Genomic DNA, 18,579 nt, shown 5'->3' with positions numbered 1-18,579 from the left:
GGCCTAGAGCAGAGTAGACCTAGGACAGAGAAGGCCTAGGACAGAGAAGGCCTAGAGCAGAGTAGGCCTAGAGCAGAGTAGAACGAGGGCAGAGTAGACCTAGGGCAGAGTAGACCTAGGTCAGAGTAGGCCTAGGGCAGAGCAGGCCTAGGGCAGAGCAGGCCTAGGGCAGAGCAGGCCTAGAGCAGAGTAGAACAAGGGCAGAGTAGACCAAAGCCAGAGTCGGCCTAGGACAGAGTAGGCCTAGGGCAGAGTAAAACGAGGGCAGAGTAGACCAAAGCCAGAGTCGGCCTAGGGCAGAGTAGGCCTAGATCAGAGTTAGCCAAGAGGAGAGTAGGCCTAGAGTAGAGTAGGCCTAGGGTAGAGTTGGCCTAGGGCAACTCAGCCTTGTCTCAGGATGGTAAGTTGGTGGTTGAAGATATCCCTCTAGTGGTGTGGGGGCTGTGCTTTGGCAAAGTGGATGGGGTTATATCCTTCCTGTTTGGCCTTGTCCGGGGGTGTCATCAGATGGGGCCACAGTGTTTTCTGACCCCTCCTGTCTCAGCCTCCAGTATTTATGCTGCAGTAGTTTATGTGACGGGGGGCTAGGGTCAGTTTGTTATATCTGGAGTACTTCTCCTGTCCTATCTGGTGTCCTGTGTGAATTTAAGTATGCTCTCTCTAATGATCTCTTTCTCTCTTTCTTTCTCTCTCTCAGAGGACCTGAGCCCTAGGACCATGCCCCAGGACTACCGGGCATTATGACTCCTTGCTGTCCCCAGTCCACCTGGCCGTGCTGCTGCTCCAGTATCAACTGTTCTGCCTGTGATTATTATTATTTGACCATGCTGGTCATTTATGAACATTTGAACATCTTGGCCATGTTCTGTTATAATCTCCAGAGTAGACCTAGAGCAGAGTTTGCCAAGAGGAGAGTAGGCCTAGAGTAGAGTAGGCCTAGGGTAGAGTCGGCCTATGGCAGAGTAGACAGAGGGCAGAGTAGGCCTAGAGCAGAGTAGGCCTAGATCAGAGTAGACCTAGGGCAGAGTAGGCTTAGATCAGAGTAGACCTAGGGCAGAGTAGAATGAGGGCAGAGAAGACCAAGGGCAGAGTAGAACGAGAGCAGAGTAGGCCTAGGGCAGAGTAGACCTAGGGCAGAGTCGGCCTAGGGCAGAGAAGGCCGAGAGCAGAGTAAGACTAGGGCAGAGTAGGCCTAGATCAGAGTAGGCTTTGAGCAGAGAGGTCCTAGGGCAGAGTAGGCCTAGGGAAGAGTTGGACTTAGCGCAGAGTAGGCCTAGGGCAGAGTAGACTTAGGGTAGAGTAGACCTAGGGCAGAGTAGAATGAGGGCAGAGCAGACCAAGGGCAGAGTAGAACGAGAGCAGAGTAGGCCTAGGGCAGAGTAGACAGGGGGCAGAGTAGGCCTAGAGCAGAGTAGGCCTAGATCAGTGTAGACCTAGGGCAGAGTAGGCTTAGATCAGAGTAGACCTAGGGCAGAGTAGAACGAGGGCAGAGCAGGCCTAGGGCAGAGTAGGAATAGAGCAGAGTAGGCCTAGATCAGAGTAGACCTAGGGCAGAGTAGTCTTAGGGCAGAGCAGGCCTAGAACAGAGTAGAACAAAGGCAGAACAGACCAAAGGCAGAGTAGACCTAGGGCAGAGTAGACCTAAGGCAGAGTAGACCTAGGGCAGAGTCGGCCTAGGGCAGAGAAGGCCGAGAGCAGAGTAAGACTAGGGCAGAGTAGGCCTAGATCAGAGTAGGCTTTGAGCAGAGAGGTCCTAGGGCAGAGTAGGCCTAGGGAAGAGTAGGACTTAGCGCAGAGTAGGCCTAGGGCAGAGTAGACCTAGGGTAGAGTAGACCTAGGATAGATTCGTTCTAGGGCAGAGTAGGCATAGGGCAGAGTAGGCCTAGGGCAGAGTAGGCATAGGGCAGAGTAGGCCTAGGGCAGAGTAGGCCTAGGATAGAGTCGTTCTAGGGCAGAGTAGGCCTAGGGCAGAGTAGACCTAGGATAGAGTCGTTCTAGGGCAGAGTAGACCTAGAGCAAAGTCGGCCTTGGATAGAGTCATTCTAGGGCAGAGTAGACCTAGGGCAGAGTAGGCTTAGATCAGAGTAGACCTAGGGCAGAGTAGAATGAGGGCAGAGAAGACCAAGGGCAGAGTAGAACGAGAGCAGAGTAGGCCTAGGGCAGAGTAGACAGAGGGCAGAGTAGGCCTAGAGCAGAGTAGGCCTAGATCAGAGTAGACCTAGGGCAGAGTAGACTTAGGGCAGAGCAGGCCTAGAACAGAGTAGAACGAAGGCAGAACAGACCAAAGGCAGAGTAGACCTAGGGTAGAGTAGACCTAGGGCAGAGTAGACCTAGGGTAGAGTAGAACGAGGGCAGAGCAGGCCTAGGGCAGAGTAGGAATAGAGCAGAGTAGGCCTAGATCAGAGTAGACCTAGGGCAGGGTAGTCTTAGGGCAGAGCAGGCCTAGAACAGAGTAGAACGAAGGCAGAACAGACCAAAGGCAGAGTAGACCTAGGGCAGAGTAGACCTAGGGCAGAGTAGACCTAGGGCAGAGTCGGCCTAGGGCAGAGAAGGCCGAGAGCAGAGTAAGACAAGGGCAGAGTAGGCCTAGATCAGAGTAGGCTTTGAGCAGAGAGGTCCTAGGGCAGTGTAGGCCTAGGGAAGAGTAGGACTTAGCGCAGAGTAGGCCTAGGGCAGAGTAGACCTAGGGTAGAGTAGACCTAGGATAGATTCGTTCTAGGGCAGAGTAGGCATAGGGCAGAGTAGGCCTAGGGCAGAGTAGGCATAGGGCAGAGTAGGCCTAGGGCAGAGTAGGCCTAGGATAGAGTCGTTCTAGGGCAGAGTAGGCCTAGGGCAGAGTAGACCTAGGATAGAGTCGTTCTAGGGCAGAGTAGACCTAGAGCAAAGTCGGTCTAGGATAGAGTCATTCTAGGGCAGAGTAGACCTAGGGCAGAGTAGGCTTAGATCAGAGTAGACCTAGGGCAGAGTAGAATGAGGGCAGAGAAGACCAAGGGCAGAGTAGAACGAGAGCAGAGTAGGCCTAGATCAGAGTAGACCTAGGGCAGAGTAGGCTTAGGGCAGAGCAGGCCTAGAACAGAGTAGAACGAAGGCAGAACAGACCAAAGGCAGAGTAGACCTAGGGTAGAGTAGACCTAGGGCAGAGTAGGCCTAGGGCAGAGTAGAACGAGGGCAGAGCAGGCCTAGGGCAGAGTAGGAATAGAGCAGAGTAGGCCTAGATCAGAGTAGACCTACGGCAGAGTAGTCTTAGGGCAGAGCAGGCCTAGAACAGAGTAGAACGAAGGCAGAACAGACCAAAGGCAGAGTAGACCTAGGGTAGAGTAGACCTAGGGCAGAGTAGACCTAGGGCAGAGTCGGCCTAGGGCAGAGAAGGCCGAGAGCAGAGTAAGACTAGGGCAGAGTAGTCCTAGATAAGAGTAGGCTTTGAGCAGAGAGGTCCTAGGGCAGAGTAGGCCTAGGGAAGAGTAGGACTTAGCGCAGAGTAGGCCTAGGGCAGAGTAGACCTAGGGTAGTGTAGACCTAGGGCAGAGTAGAATGAGGGCAGAGCAGACCAAGGGCAGAGTAGAACGAGAGCAGAGTAGGCCTAGGGCAGAGTAGACAGAGGGCAGAGTAGGCCTAGAGCAGAGTAGGCCTAGATCAGTGTAGACCTAGGGCAGAGTAGGCTTAGATTAGAGTAGACCTAGGGCAGAGTAGAACGAGGGCAGAGCAGGCCTAGGGCAGAGTAGGAATAGAGCAGAGTAGGCCTAGATCAGAGTAGACCTAGGGCAGAGTAGTCTTAGGGCAGAGCAGGCCTAGAACAGAGTAGAACGAAGGCAGAACAGACCAAAGGCAGAGTAGACCTAGGGCAGAGTAGACCTAGGGCAGAGTAGACCTAGGGCAGAGTCGGCCTAGGGCAGAGAAGGCCGAGAGCAGAGTAAGACAAGGGCAGAGTAGGCCTAGATCAGAGTAGGCTTTGAGCAGAGAGGTCCTAGAGAGGTCCTAGGGCAGTGTAGGCCTAGGGAAGAGTAGGACTTAGCCTAGCAGAGTAGGCATAGGGCAGAGTAGGCCTAGGGCAGAGTAGGCCTAGGATAGAGTCGTTCTAGGGCAGAGTAGGCCTAGGGCAGAGTAGACCTAGGATACAGTCGTTCTAGGGCAGAGTAGACCTAGAGCAAAGTCGGCCTTGGATAGAGTCGTTCTAGGGCAGAGTAAACCTAGGGCAAAGTCGGCCTAGGGCAGAGTCGGCCTTGGGCAGAGTAGACCTAGAGCAGAGTAGGCCTAGAGCAGAGTAGACCTAGAGCAGAGTAGGCCTAGAGCAGAGTAGACCTAGAGCAGAGTAGACCTAGGGCAGAGTAGGACTTAGGGCAGAGTAGGCCTAGAGCAGAGTAGACCTAGAGCAGAGTAGGCCTAGAGCAGAGTAGACCTAGAGCAGAGTAGGCCTAGAGCAGAGTAGACCTAGAGCAGAGTAGACCTAGGGCAGAGTAGGACTTAGGGCAGAGTAGGCCTAGAGCAGAGTAGGCCTTAGGGCAGAGAAGTCCTAGAGCAGAGTAGATCTAGGGCAGAGTAGACCTAGAGCAGAGTAGATCTAGGGCAGAGTAGACCTAGAGCAGAGTAGATCTAGGGCAGAGTAGATCTAGGGCAGAGTAGATCTAGGTTATATCAGATATGTTTCTTCTTTCTCTGTATATGAGAAATGTGGCCTTTTATCAACACATTTATTGCAAATATACTTCACTTTATATATTTATATATGCAGTGAAAGACTTTCGTATTGGCTACAGCCTCATCTCCTCTGGTTAGGACTACCCCTCTGGTTAGGACTACCCCTCTGGTTAGGACTACCCCTCTGGTTAGGACTACCCCTCTGGTTAGGACTACCCCTCTGGTTAGGACTACCCCTCTGGTTAGGACTACCCCTCTGGTTAGGTCTACCCTCTGGTTAGGACTACCCCTCTGGTTAGGACTACCCCTCTGGTTAGGACTACCCTCTGGTTATGGCAGAGTAGATCTAGACTAGTCCTCTGGTTAGGACTACCCGTCTGGTTAGGACTACCCCTCTGGTTAGGACTACCCCTCTGGTTAGGACTACCCCTCTGGTTAGGACTAGTCCTCTGGTTAGGACTACCCCTCTGGTTAGGACTAGTCCTCTGGTTAGGACTACCCCTCTGGTTAGGTCTACCCCTCTGGTTAGGACTAGTCCTCTGGTTAGGACTACCTCTCTGGTTAGGACTAGTCCTCTGGTTAGGACTAGTCCTCTGGTTAGGACTAGTCCTCTGGTTAGGACTAGTCCTCTGGTTAGGACTAGTCCTCTGGTTAGGTCTACCCCTCTGGTTAGGACTAGTCCTCTGGTTAGGACTACCCCTCTGGTTAGGACTACCCCTCTGGTTAGGACTAGTCCTCTGGTTAGGACTAGTCCTCTGGTTAGGACTAGTCCTCTGGTTAGGTCTACCCCTCTGGTTAGGTCTACCCCTCTGGTTAGGACTACCCCTCTGGTTAGGACTACCCCTCTGGTTAGGTCTAGTCCTCTGGTTAGGTCTACCCCTCTGGTTAGGACTACCCCTCTGGTTAGGACTAGTCCTCTGGTTAGGACTACCCCTCTGGTTAGGACTACCCCTCTGGTTAGGACTAGTCCTCTGGTTAGGACTAGTCCTCTGGTTAGGTCTACCCCTCTGGTTGGGACTAGTCCTCTGGTTAGGTCTACCCCTCTGGTTAGGACTAGTCCTCTGGTTAGGACTACCCCTCTGGTTAGGACTACCCCTCTGGTTAGGACTACCCCTCTGGTTAGGTCTAGTCCTCTGGTTAGGTCTACCCCTCTGGTTAGGACTACCCCTCTGGTTAGGACTAGTCCTCTGGTTAGGACTACCCCTCTGGTTAGGACTACCCCTCTGGTTAGGACTAGCCCTCTGGTTAGGACTAGCCCTCTGGTTAGGACTACCCCTCTGGTTAGGACTACCCCTCTGGTTAGGTCTAGTCCTCTGGTTAGGTCTACCCCTCTGGTTAGGACTACCCCTCTGGTTAGGACTAGTCCTCTGGTTAGGACTACCCCTCTGGTTAGGACTACCCCTCTGGTTAGGACTAGTCCTCTGGTTAGGACTACCCCTCTGGTTAGGACTAGTCCTCTGGTTAGGACTACCTCTCTGGTTAGGACTAGTCCTCTGGTTAGGACTAGTCCTCTGGTTAGGACTAGTCCTCTGGTTAGGACTAGTCCTCTGGTTAGGTCTACCCCTCTGGTTAGGACTAGTCCTCTGGTTAGGACTACCCCTCTGGTTAGGACTACCCCTCTGGTTAGGACTAGTCCTCTGGTTAGGACTAGTCCTCTGGTTAGGACTACCCCTCTGGTTAGGTCTACCCCTCTGGTTAGGTCTACCCCTCTGGTTAGGACTACCCTTCTGGTTAGGACTACCCCTCTGGTTAGGACTCGTCCTCTGGTTTGACCGACTCTTCTTATTGGCTGCTAAAAGAAGACTATATGTAAACAGTTCTAACATTTTCAACATGAGCCTCAGAATTCCATAAGAGGGACACGCGCCTTTGCTGAACTGCCTGTGAGAAGGACCTGATCACGTGACGTGCATTGGCTAATAAGAATCGAGATATCTGATTGAGCCATTTGAGTGAGAGGTGCTTCGGATCGTGGTGATTGGCAGCTGGGAGAAGGGATTTATAATTGTATTCAGCCCAAGGGCACAAGTGGCCGCAAGGCACTGATTTTTTCTAGTGGGCATTACGGCCCCACAAGGCCGTTGATGCCGATGGGAATTTCCAGGCCTGGTGAGAAAATTATCAAGTGCTTGTCAAATTTTTAATGAGAGACTGATAAGGAGTTTGCAGCCTGCTCAAAAAAAAAAAACATAGCGGAGCTCATTAATTTTTTCAAATGATCATTATAGTCGGTATCATGCAGACTTAGAACGTATTACACATCGTAACACATCAGCCCAACGTTTCTATCACAACTAAAGTTACTTAAATAACTCTAAAATAAGCATATAGGACGACCTGTTTAAATTGTTTGGAGAATATATCCCTTTCTATTTCATTCAGCTATAAATAGACTATATTTCCTTCCTGTCATGTTTCTTTAGACCTGTCTAAAATAAATAATGGATTTATTGTCATGGTGTAGGCTATACTACATGGATTTATTAGTCTTTTTTAGAATGCAGATTTTCTGAAGGTCTGTATCGGTGGCTTGTAGCCTATGCGTTGAAGCCAGGAGATGCTAAACATGTTTTGGTCAATTACCGTGAAACCGGCAGTTATTTGCTTGACAACCACCCGCTGACTACATGTAAAGACTGCTACAGCCCTACACCCAGGTTGTGTGTGCTTGGTGATCTGATCTGTGTGAGCCTGGTGCCTCTGAGACAGACATCAGCATTCAACACACAGCCTGTTAGAATAAAGCAAATGGGATGCTGAGGAGAGACATCTCTGAGTCTCCTGCCAGAACCAAGTTGGTCCCAGGGGGAGATCTCTCTACCTCTCCCTCCCTCCCTCCTTCCTCCATCCCTTCCACCCCATTCCCCAGTCTACCACTTCCTCCCTCCTCTCCCGGTTAGACTAACCGATAATTGAGATGCCTTCCACCCCATTCCCCAGTCTACCACTTCCTCCCTCCTCTCCTGGTTAGCCTAACCGATAATTGAGATGCCTTCCACCCCATTCCCCAGTCTACCACTTCCTCCCTCCTCTCCCGGTTAGACTAACCGATAATTGAGATGCCTTCCACCCCATTCCCCAGTCTACCACTTCCTCCCTCTTCTCCCGGTTAGACTAACCGATAATTGAGATGCAGGTGATAGTTGGGGATGTTGGAGGGAGAAAGAGAGGAATGGATGAAGTGAGAAATGGAGAAGGGATGGTTGGAGGTGTAAACAGAAAGCTGGTCTCTCATTCAGCCAATAGACAGGCAGCTGGTCTCTCATTCAGCCAATAGACAGGCAGCTGGTCTCTCATTCAGCTCAGCCAATAGACAGGCAGCTGGTCTCTCATTCAGCCAATAGACAAACAGCAGGTCTCTCATTCAGCCAATAGACAAACAGCTGGTCTCTCATTCAGCCAATAGACAGACAGCTGATCTCTCATTCAGACAATAGACAGACAGCTGGTCTCTCATTCAGCCAATAGACAGACAGTGTAGGTCTAGTGTGTGTTGGGGGGGTATGGGTGGCTAGGTGTGTGGGGGGTACGGGTGGCTAGGTCTGTGTGTGGGGGGGTACAGGTGGCTAGGTCTGTTTGTGGGGGGTACGGGTGGCTAGGTCTGTGTGGGGGGGTACGGATGGCTAGGTCGGTGTGTGGGGGGATACGGGTGGCTAGGTCTGTGTGTGGGGGGGTGCAGGTGGCTAGGTGTGTTTGTGGGGGGTACGGGTGGCTAGGTCGGGGTGGGGGGGTACGGGTGGCTAGGTCTGTGTGTGGGGTATGGGTGGCTAGGTCTGTGTTTGGGGGGTACGGGTGGCTAGGTGTGTGTAGGGGTACGGGTGGCTAGGTGCGTGTGTGGGGGGGTACGGGTGGATAGGTCTGTGTGGGGGGGTGCGGGTGGCTAGGTGGTGTGGGTGGCTAGGGGGGGGGTGGGTACGGGTGGCTAGGTGTGTGGGGGGGTATGGGTGGCTAAGTCTGTGTTTGGGGGTGCTGGGTGGCTAGGTCTGTGTGTGGGGGTACGGGTGGCTGGGTCTGTGTTTGGGGGGGTGGCTTGGTGTGTGTGTAAAAACGGGCTAAAGTACTTCTGTGATTCTGGGTGGCTCTGGGTATTTATTGACAGGGTATTTACTAGGGAATCTGGATGAAAAACAACAGTACTGCCAAAGTCTCCATTATGGGGACAGCTGGCTAAAAACTGTGGGGGGGGTATGGGGGGCTGGGATGTGTTTGGGGGTGCTGGCCCAGTCCGTGTCAAAACAATGCTGCCCCATGACTCAAAACAATGCTGGGGGTGTCAACAGCTTAAAATAGGCCAATGCTGCCCCATCAACAGCTTAAAACAATGCTGCCCCATCAACAGCTTAAAACAATTCTGTCCCATCTGTAGACAGAGTCAAAACAATGCTGCCCTATCAAAAAAAACAATGCTGCCCCATCAACAGCTTAAAACAATGCATCCGTATGCTGCCCCATCAACAGCTTAAAAACAATGCTGCCCCATCCGTAGCTCAAAACAATGCTTCCCCATCCGTAGCTCAAAACAATGCTGCCCCATCAACAGCTTAAAAACAATGCTGCCCCATCAACAGCTTAAAACAATGCTGCCCCATCAACAGCTTAAAAACAATTCTGCCCCATCAACAGCTTAAAACAATGCTGCCCCATCAACAGCTTAAAAACAATGCTGCCCCATCAACAGCTTAAAACAATGCTGCCCCATCAACAGCTTAAAACAATGCCTCCCCATCCGTAGCTTATAACAATGCTTCCCCATCTGTAGCTCATAACAATGCTGCCCCATCCGTAGCTCAAAACAATTCTGCCCCATCAACAGCTTAAAACAATGCCTCCCCATCCATAGCTCATAACAATGCCTCCCCATCCGTAGCTCATAACAATGCTGCCCCATCCGTAGCTCATAACAATGCTGCCCCATCCGTAGCTCAAAACAATGCTGCCCCATCAACAGCTTAAAACAATGCTGCCCCATCCAGCTTAAAACAATGCTGCCCCATCAACAGCTTAAAACAATGCTGCCCATCTGTAGCTCAAAACAATGCTGCCCCATCCGTAGCTTAAAACAATGCTGCCCCATCAACAGCTTAAAACAATGCTGCCCCATCAACAGCTAAAACAATGCCTCCCCATCCGTAGCTAAACAATGCTGCCCCATCAACAGCTTAAAAACAATGCTGCCCCATCAACAGCTTAAAACAATTCTGTCCCATCTGTAGCTCAAAACAATGCTGCCCCATCAACAGCTTAAAAACAATGCTGCCCCATCAACAGCTTAAAACAATGCTGCCCCATCAACAGCTTAAAACAATGCTCCCCATCCGTAGCTCAAACAATGCTGCCCCATCCGTAGCTCATAACAATGCTGCCCCATCCGTAGCTCAAAACAATGCTGCCCCATCAACAGCTTAAAACAATGCCTCCCCATCCGTAGCTTATAACAATGCCTCCCCATCCGTAGCTCATAACAATGCTGCCCCATCCGTAGCTCATAACAATGCTGCCCCATCCGTAGCTCAAAACAATGCTGCCCCATCAACAGCTTAAAACAATGCTGCCCCATCCGTAGCTCATAACAATGCTGCCCCATCAACAGCTTAAAAACAATGCTGCCCCATCAACAGCTTAAAAACAATGCTGCCCCATCCGTAGCTCAAAACAATGCTGCCCCATCAACAGCTTAAAAACAATGCTGCCCCATCAACAGCTTAAAACAATGCTGCCCCATCAACAGCTTAAAAACAATGCTGCCCCATCAACAGCTTAAAACAATGCTGCCCCATCAACAGCTTAAAAACAATGCTGCCCCATCAACAGCTTAAAACAATGCTGCCCCATCAACAGCTTAAAACAATGCTGCCCATCAACAGCTTATAACAATGCTTCCCCATCTGTAGCTCAAAAACAATGCTGCCCCATCAACAGCTCAAAACAATGCTGCCCCATCAACAGCTTAAAACAATGCCTCCCCCCATCTCAAACAATGCTCCCCATCCGTAAAACAATGCTGCCCCATCCGTAGCTCAAAACAATGCTGCCCCATCAACAGCTTAAAAACAATGCTGCCCCATCAACAGCTTAAAACAATGCTGCCCCATCAACAGCTTAAAACAATGCTGCCCCATCAACAGCTTAAAAACAATGCTGCCCCATCAACAGCTTAAAACAATGCTGCCCCATCAACAGCTTAAAAACAATGCTCAAACAGCTTAAAACATGCTGCCCCATCAACAGCTTAAAAACAATGCTGCCCCATCAACAGCTTAAAAACAATGCTGCCCCATCCATAGCTCAAAAAAATGCTGCCCCATCAACAGCTTAAAAACAATGCTGCCCCATCAACAGCTCAAAAACAATGCTGCCCCATCAACAGCTTAAAACAATGCTGCCCCATCAACAGCTTAAAAACAATGCTGCCCCATCAACAGCTTAAAACAATGCTGCCCCATCCGTAGCTCAAAACAATGCTGCCCCATCAACAGCTTAAAAACAATGCTGCCCCATCCGTAGCTCAAAACAATGCTGCCCCATCAACAGCTTAAAACAATGCTGCCCCATCCGTAGCTCAAAACAATGCTGCCCCATCCATAGCTCAAAACAATGCTGCCCCATCAACAGCTTAAAAACAACTCTGTCCCCATCAACAGCTTAAAAACAAAATGGTTCCCCCCTTGAACTGAAAGAAAGGCTCCTTTTTGTAGGGGAAGCCCCTCCCATCAGAACATACCCAGCACTAATTAATTCAGCAATTACCTTCACCAAAGCCTACATTTTCCACTCAGCTAAACATAATGAATTATATCCATTGCAACACGTTTTTCATGATACAATACACCAATATAACACATTTACAGAATCCCATCCCTATGAACATAGAGTCTTCCAATATGCCCATTCACATGAACGAGCCATTCAGGACAGGCACTACAAAGCCAGCCCGATTACTATAGCTCGGGTCCTTATCCCAGCCCGATTACAGTAGCTCTGGTCCTTATCCCAGCCCGATTACTGTAGCTCGGGTCCTTATCCCAGCCCGACTACAGTAGCCCCTTATCCCAGCACCACTACTATCTCCCCTTATCCCAGCCCTCCCACTCTACCTATATCAGTAAACCACTATATCTCCCCCACTCTCCCTATACTCCCTACTATCCACCCACTCTACCTATAACAGTAAACTACTATATCTCCTCCCACTCTACCTATAACAGTAAACTACTATATCTCCTCCCACTCTACCTATAACAGTAAACTACTATATCTCCTCCCACTCTACCTATAACAGTAAACTACTATATCTCCTACCACTCTACCTATAACAGTAAACTACTATATCTCCTCCCACTCTACCTATAACAGTAAACTACTATATCTCCTCCCACTCTCCCTATAACAGTAAACTACTATATCTCCTCCCACTCTACCTATAACAGTAAACTACTATATCTCCTCCCACTCTACCTATAACAGTAAACTACTATATCTCCTCCCACTCTACCTATAACAGTAAACTACTATATCTCCTCCCACTCTACCTATAACAGTAAACTACTATATCTCCTCCCACTCTACCTATAACAGTAAACTACTATAACTCCTCCCACACTACCTATAACAGTAAACTACTATATCTCCTCCCACTCTACCTATAACAGTAAACTACTATATCTCCTCCCACTCTACCTATAACAGTAAACTACTATATCTCCTCCCACTCTACCTATAACAGTAAACTACTATATCTCCTCCCACTCTACCTATAACAGTAAACTACTATATCTCCTCCCACTCTATCTATAACAGTAAACTACTTCCACATCCTCACAGCAGAAGTATGAGTGATCTCCTTTCCATACTGAGTCTCACAGCAGCAGTGTCAGTGATCTCCTTTCCATACTGAGTCTCACAGCAGCAGTGTCAGTGATCTCCTTTCCATACTGAGTCTCACAGCAGCAGTGTCAGTGATCTCCTTTCCATACTGAGTCTCACAGCAGCAGTGTCAGTGATCTCCTTTCCATACTGAGTCTCACAGCAGCAGTGTCAGTGATCTCCTTTCCATACTGAGTCTCACAGCAGCAGTGTCAGTGATCTCCTTTCCATACTGAGTCTCACAGCAGCAGTATCAGTGTGTGTTTCTCCGTCGGTACCATGTGACCTTTCTGAACGTGGTGATACAAGTAGCAGGTTAATGACGAACACACGCTGACATTTACCCAGAATGCTACCTGCATCCCCAGCTCACAGTCTGCTGTTGAAGGGTTCAAACAAACATGAACATTGTAATTGTTGCTGTTTGTACCCAGAGGAGAGTCGGGACCCACAGATTGAGAGAATTGGATGGTCTGAAGCTTTCAGTTATATACATTTTATAACCACAAGAAAAGAGAAAAGGAATTCAGAAGTCAACTAAATACGTAGAAAGATAATAGAAGTTAAATACTCCACAATGTTTAACCAAATGACATTTATGGAGGATATGCAAATATGCCATGTGTGTACTTTAGATGAGTAGTGACAGTTGAAAAGGTCTCCAGGGATATGGACATTCTGCTGATGGGTCCTTGGACTGTGTTGTCATGCCGATAGTCACATACTGTATGGACATTCTGCTGATGGGTCCTTGGACTGTGTTGTCATGCCGATAGTCACATACTGTATGGACATTCTGCTGATGGGTCCTTGGACTGTGTTGTCATGCCGATAGTCACGTACTGTATGGACATATGGACTGTATGGTGTGGAATATCAATAATCTGATTAAACAGCACCTTGACAATAAAAGGCCACTCTAACAGTTGTCACACAACACAATGCCATAGATGTCTCACCTTTCAAGGGAGTTGGCACGGTAACAGCAGCTATGTCCACAAGAGCTGTTCAAATCAAATTTTATTGGTCACATACACATACATACACATATTTAGCAGATGTTATTGCGAGTGTAGCAAAATGCTTGATGCCAGAGAAATCAATGTTCATTTCATAAGCCGCCTCCAACATCGTTTTAGAGAATTTGGCAGTATGTCCAGCCTCACAACCACAGACCACGCCAGGCCAGGACCTCCACATCCTGCTTCTTCACCTGCAGGATGGTCTGAGACCAGCCACCCAGACAGCTGATGAAACTGTGGGTTTGCACAACCGAAGAATTTCTACACAAACTGTCAGAAACCGTCTCAAGGAAGCTCATCGTCCTCACCAGGGTCTTGACCTGACTGCAGTTTGGCGTTGTAACCAACTGGAGTGGGCAAATACTCACCTTCGATGGCTCGATGGCCACTGGCATGCTGGAGAAGTGTGCTCTTCACGGATGAATCTCAGTTTCAATTGTACCAGACAGATGGCAGAAATCCATAGATTAGGGCCTAATGAATTTATTTCAATTAATTAACTGACTTCCTCAAATGAACTGTAACTCAGGTGGTGGTTAATTTCTTCAAATGAAGAGAGACAAACTTTTCACACAAGTCAGAGTTATACATAAACTGAATCTTTATTCGTGAGAGCTTTGCAATAGCGATGGCTGGTCGACGAATCAAATCAAATGTATTTATAAAGCCATTCTTACATCAGCTGATATCTCAAAGTGCTGTACAGAAACCCCCAGCCTAAAACCCCAAACAGCAAGCAATGCAGGTGTAGAAGCACCGTGGCTAGGAAAAACTACCTAGAAAGGCCAAAACCTAGTAAGAAACCTAGAGAGGAACCAGGCTCTGAGGGGGGCCAGTCCTCTTCTGGCTGTGCCGGGTGGAGATTATAACAGAACATGGCCAAGATGTTCAAATGTTCATAAATGACCAGCAGGGTCAAATAATAATAATCACAGTGGTTGTAGAGGGTGCAACAGGTCAACACCTCGGGAGTAAATGTCAGTTGGCTTTTCATGGCCGATCGTTCGGAGTATCTCTACTGCTCCTTCTGTCTCTAGAGAGTTGAAAACATTAGGTCTGGGACAGGGAGCACGTCCAGTGAACAGGTCAGGGTTCCATAGCCGCAGGCAGAACAGTTGAACTTGCAGCAGCAGAATCACCCTCAGATGATTCGTTGAGAGCCACAACACAAAGGCTACTGAGATCTTTTATAGCAAAGATCCACCCCCTAGTCGACATAACAAACCACAGATGTTTGGAACGGGTCACAAGGTGAGACTTTTTAAATGAGAAAGGAGTATCCTGTAGCCAGATAGCATTCGCTATAAATTATCGTTCAGTTTGGTCCCTGAGACGAGGCTCCGGTCTCGTTCCTGGTACTTCATAGCACAAAAACACCAACTCATCCAATGGCCAAAATCAATTGTCAACTCCAGATACTCTCATCTCCAGTAAAACCCCTTCTTGAACCCTCTCCTGGACAAGCTCACTGAGGGGAGTGAGCCTCTAGGCCATACACTATCCCAGGATAAGTGTAACATCAGAGAGGACATACAATGGTTCCAGACACAACCAAACACATCTTGTCTCAAACCTTATCTCCCCCAAGGCCAAAGGAGGGATTGGTACCCCATTAATCACGCCATCCCTTCACATGGGTTAAGAATAGGTAAAGACACATTCACATATGAAGACAATGTTCTCTCCTGTCCTCTCCATTCTGATATTCTGCATAGCACCAGAGACATGTAAAAGACAAGCCTGACCTCTCCCCTCTCTGGGCCCCAGGTGACTGAGCCCCAGGTGACTGAGCCCCAGGTGACCGGACCCCAGGTGACCGAGCCCCAGGTGACCGAGCCCCAGGTGACCGAGCCCCAGGTGACTGAGCCCCAGGTGACCGACCCCAGATGACTGAGCCTCAGGTGACCGTGCCCCAGGTGACCGACCCCAGGTGACTGAGCCCAAGGTGACCGTGCCCCAGGTGACCGACCCCAGGTGACGGAGCCCTAGGTGACTGGGCCCCAGGTGACTGAGCCCCAGGTGACTGAGCCCCAGGTGACCGCCCCAGGTGACCGGGCCCCAGGTGACCGACCCCAGGTGACTGATGTCCAGGTGACTGGGCCCCAGGTGACTGACCCCAGGTGACTGATGTCCAGGTGACTGAGCCCCAGGTGACGGAGCCCCAGGTGACCGGACCCCAGGTGACTGAGCCCTAGGTGACTGAGCCCTAGGTGACTGATGTCCAGGTGACTGAGCCCCAGGTGACTGAGCCCCAGGTGACTGATGTCCAGGTGACTGATGTCCAGGTGACTGAACCCCAGGTGACCGGACCCCAGGTGACTGAGCCCCAGGTGACTGAGCCCTAGGTGACGGAGCCCCAGGTGACGGAGCCCTAGGTGACGGAGCTCTAGGTGACGGAGCCCTAGGTGACTGGGCCCCAGGTGACGTAGCCCCAGGTGACTGAGCCCCAGGTGACGGAGCCCCAGGTGCCTGAGCCCCAGGTGACCGACCCCAGGTGACTGATGTCCAGGTGACTGAGCCCCAGGTGACTGATGTCCAGGTGACTGAGCCCCAGGTGACCAACCCCAGGTGACTGATGTCCAGGTGACTGAGCCCCAGGTGACTGATGTCCAGGTGACTAAGCCCCAGGTGACCGAGCCCCAGGTGACCGAGCCCCAGGTGACCGAGCCCCAGGTGACCGAGCCCCAGGTGACTGAGCCCCAGGTGACCGGCCCCAGGTGACCGAGCCCCAGGTGACTGAGCCCCAGGTGACCGGCCCCAGGTGACCGAGCCCCAGGTGACCAAGACCCAGGTGACCGAGCCCTAGGTGTCATGCAATAAAATGCAAATTAATTCCTTAAAAATCAAACAATGTGATTTTCTGGAGTTTTGTTTTAGGTTCCGTCTCTCACAGTTGAAGTGTATCTGTGATAAAAATTACAGACCTCTACATGCTTTGTAAGTAGGAAAACCTGCAAAATCGGCAGTGTATCAAATACTTGTTCTCCCCACTGTATATCTCACTGGTCATCCCCAAAGCCAACTCCTCCTAAGGCCGCCTTTCCTTCCAGTTCTCTGCTGCCAGTGACTGGAATGAATTGCAAAAATCACTGAAGTTGGAGACTTAAATTTCCCTCACTAACTTTAAACATCAGCTATCTGAGCAGCTAACCGATCACTGCAGCTGTACATAGTCCATCTGTAAATAGCCCACCCAATCTACCTACCTCATCCCCATATTGTTTTTATTTACTTTGCTGCTCTTTTGCACACCAGTATCACTACTTACACACCATCATCTGCTCATCTATCACTCCAGTGTTAATTTGCTAAATTGTAATTACTTTGCAACTATGGACTATTTAAAAAACACCTGTTCTAAGTAAGTAATGTAAAAAGTAACCTCTAAACTTGGTCCAAACATTTCAAACAACATTTCTAATCCAAACCCACGTACCCTAAAATGTAAATAATCAATCAAATTTAAGACGGAATAAACTGTTTCCAATACTGGAGAAAAACAACGAGGAGCGTGATCTCATTCACACGCACCAAAATACTAGAGTCCTTCTGAGTGACACTTAGAAAGAATACGAATACTTCTTCATTTTTCAAAAAAGATTGTTGACATCTAGTGGAAGCCATAGGAACTGCAATTTGTCGAATGACCTCAAACAAATATGTTCCTGGATGGATTGCCCTCTGGGTTTTGCCAAACAAATCAGTTCTGTCACAGACATTATTTTAACAGTTTTAGAAACTTCAGAGTGTTTTCTATCTAATCCTAGCTTCTGGGCCTGAGTAACAGGCAGTTTACTTTGGGCACCTCAGTCATCCAAACTTCTGAATACTGACCCCTATCCCTAAAAAAGTTTTAAGGACTACAAAGGGAAACCCAGACACGAGCTGCCCAGTGACGCGAGACTACCAGATGAGCTAAATGCCTTTTATGCTCGCTTCGAGGCAAGCAACACTGAAGCATGCACGAGAGCACCAGCTGTTCTGGATGACTGTGTGATAACGCTCTCGGTGGCCGATGTGATTAAGACCTTTAAACAGGTCAACATTCACAAAGCTGCAGGGCCAGACGGATTACAAGGACGTGTACTCATGCGCGGACCAACTGTCGTCACTGACATTTTCATCCTCTCCCTGACTAAGTCTGTAATACCTACATATTTCAAGGAGACCACCATAATCCCTCTGCCCAAGGAAGCGAAGGTATTCTGCCTAAATGATTACTGCTCCATGGCACTCACATCGGTAGCCATGAAGTGCTTTGAAAGGCTGGTCAGGTCACATCAACACCCTCCCGGGAAACACTAGACCCACTCCAATTCGCATACCCCAACAGATCCACAGATGATGCAATCTCTATTGCACTCCACACTGCCCTTTCTTACCTGGACAAAAGGAACACCTATGTGTGAATGCTGTTCATTGACTACAGCTCAGAGTTCAACACCATAGTGCCAACAAAGCTCATCACTAAGCTAAGGACCCTGAGACTAAACACCTCCCTCTGCAACTGGATCCTGTACTTAATGACGGGCCGCCCCCAGGTGGTAAGAGTAGGCAACAACACGTCTGCCATGCTGATCCTTAACACTGGGGCAGTCGTGAACAGGGCACGAGAGTCTCCCCCTCAGGAGACTGAAAAGATTTGGGATGGGTCCCCAGATCCTCAAAAGGATCTACAGCTGCACCATCGAGAGCATCCTGACCAGTTGCATCACCGCCTGGTACGGCAACTGCTCGGCATCTGACCGTAAGGCGCTACAGAGGGTAGTGTGAACGGCCCAGTACATCACTGGGGCCAAGCTTCCTGCCATCCAGGACTTATATACCAGGCGGTGTCAGAGGAAAGCCCATAAAATTGTCAGAGACTCCAGTCACCCAAGTTATAGACTGTTTTCTCTGCTACCGCACGGCAAGTGGTAACGGTGCGCCAAGTTTAGGACCAAAAGGCTCGTCAACAGCTTCTGCGCCTAAGCCATAAGACTCCTGAACAATTCACAAAAATCGCCCCCACCTACATGTACAGATTACCTCAACTAGCCTGTACCCCTGAACATTGACT

At 49.5% G+C, this 18,579-nt stretch overlaps 1 protein-coding gene across 1 annotated transcript in view; it reads right to left on the bottom strand.

Annotated features, from left to right (window-relative positions):
* ccdc33 (coiled-coil domain containing 33) overlaps positions 1–13,915 on the bottom strand; it is a 61,143-nt gene extending 47,228 nt beyond the window's left edge. Inside the window, exon 1 of the mRNA XM_042327600.1 lies at positions 13,889–13,915. Within this exon, the coding sequence (XP_042183534.1) occupies positions 13,889–13,915 (27 nt within the window). The remainder of the gene's footprint in view (positions 1–13,888) is intronic.
* Positions 13,916–18,579: the final 4,664 nt, after the last annotated feature.

This window comes from Oncorhynchus tshawytscha, linkage group LG01 (genome assembly GCF_018296145.1).
Source record: "Oncorhynchus tshawytscha isolate Ot180627B linkage group LG01, Otsh_v2.0, whole genome shotgun sequence".
Lineage (NCBI taxonomy): Eukaryota > Metazoa > Chordata > Actinopteri > Salmoniformes > Salmonidae > Oncorhynchus > Oncorhynchus tshawytscha.
Note: the sequence above shows the minus strand (reverse complement) of the source record. Positions and strands in the feature narration are given on the sequence as shown.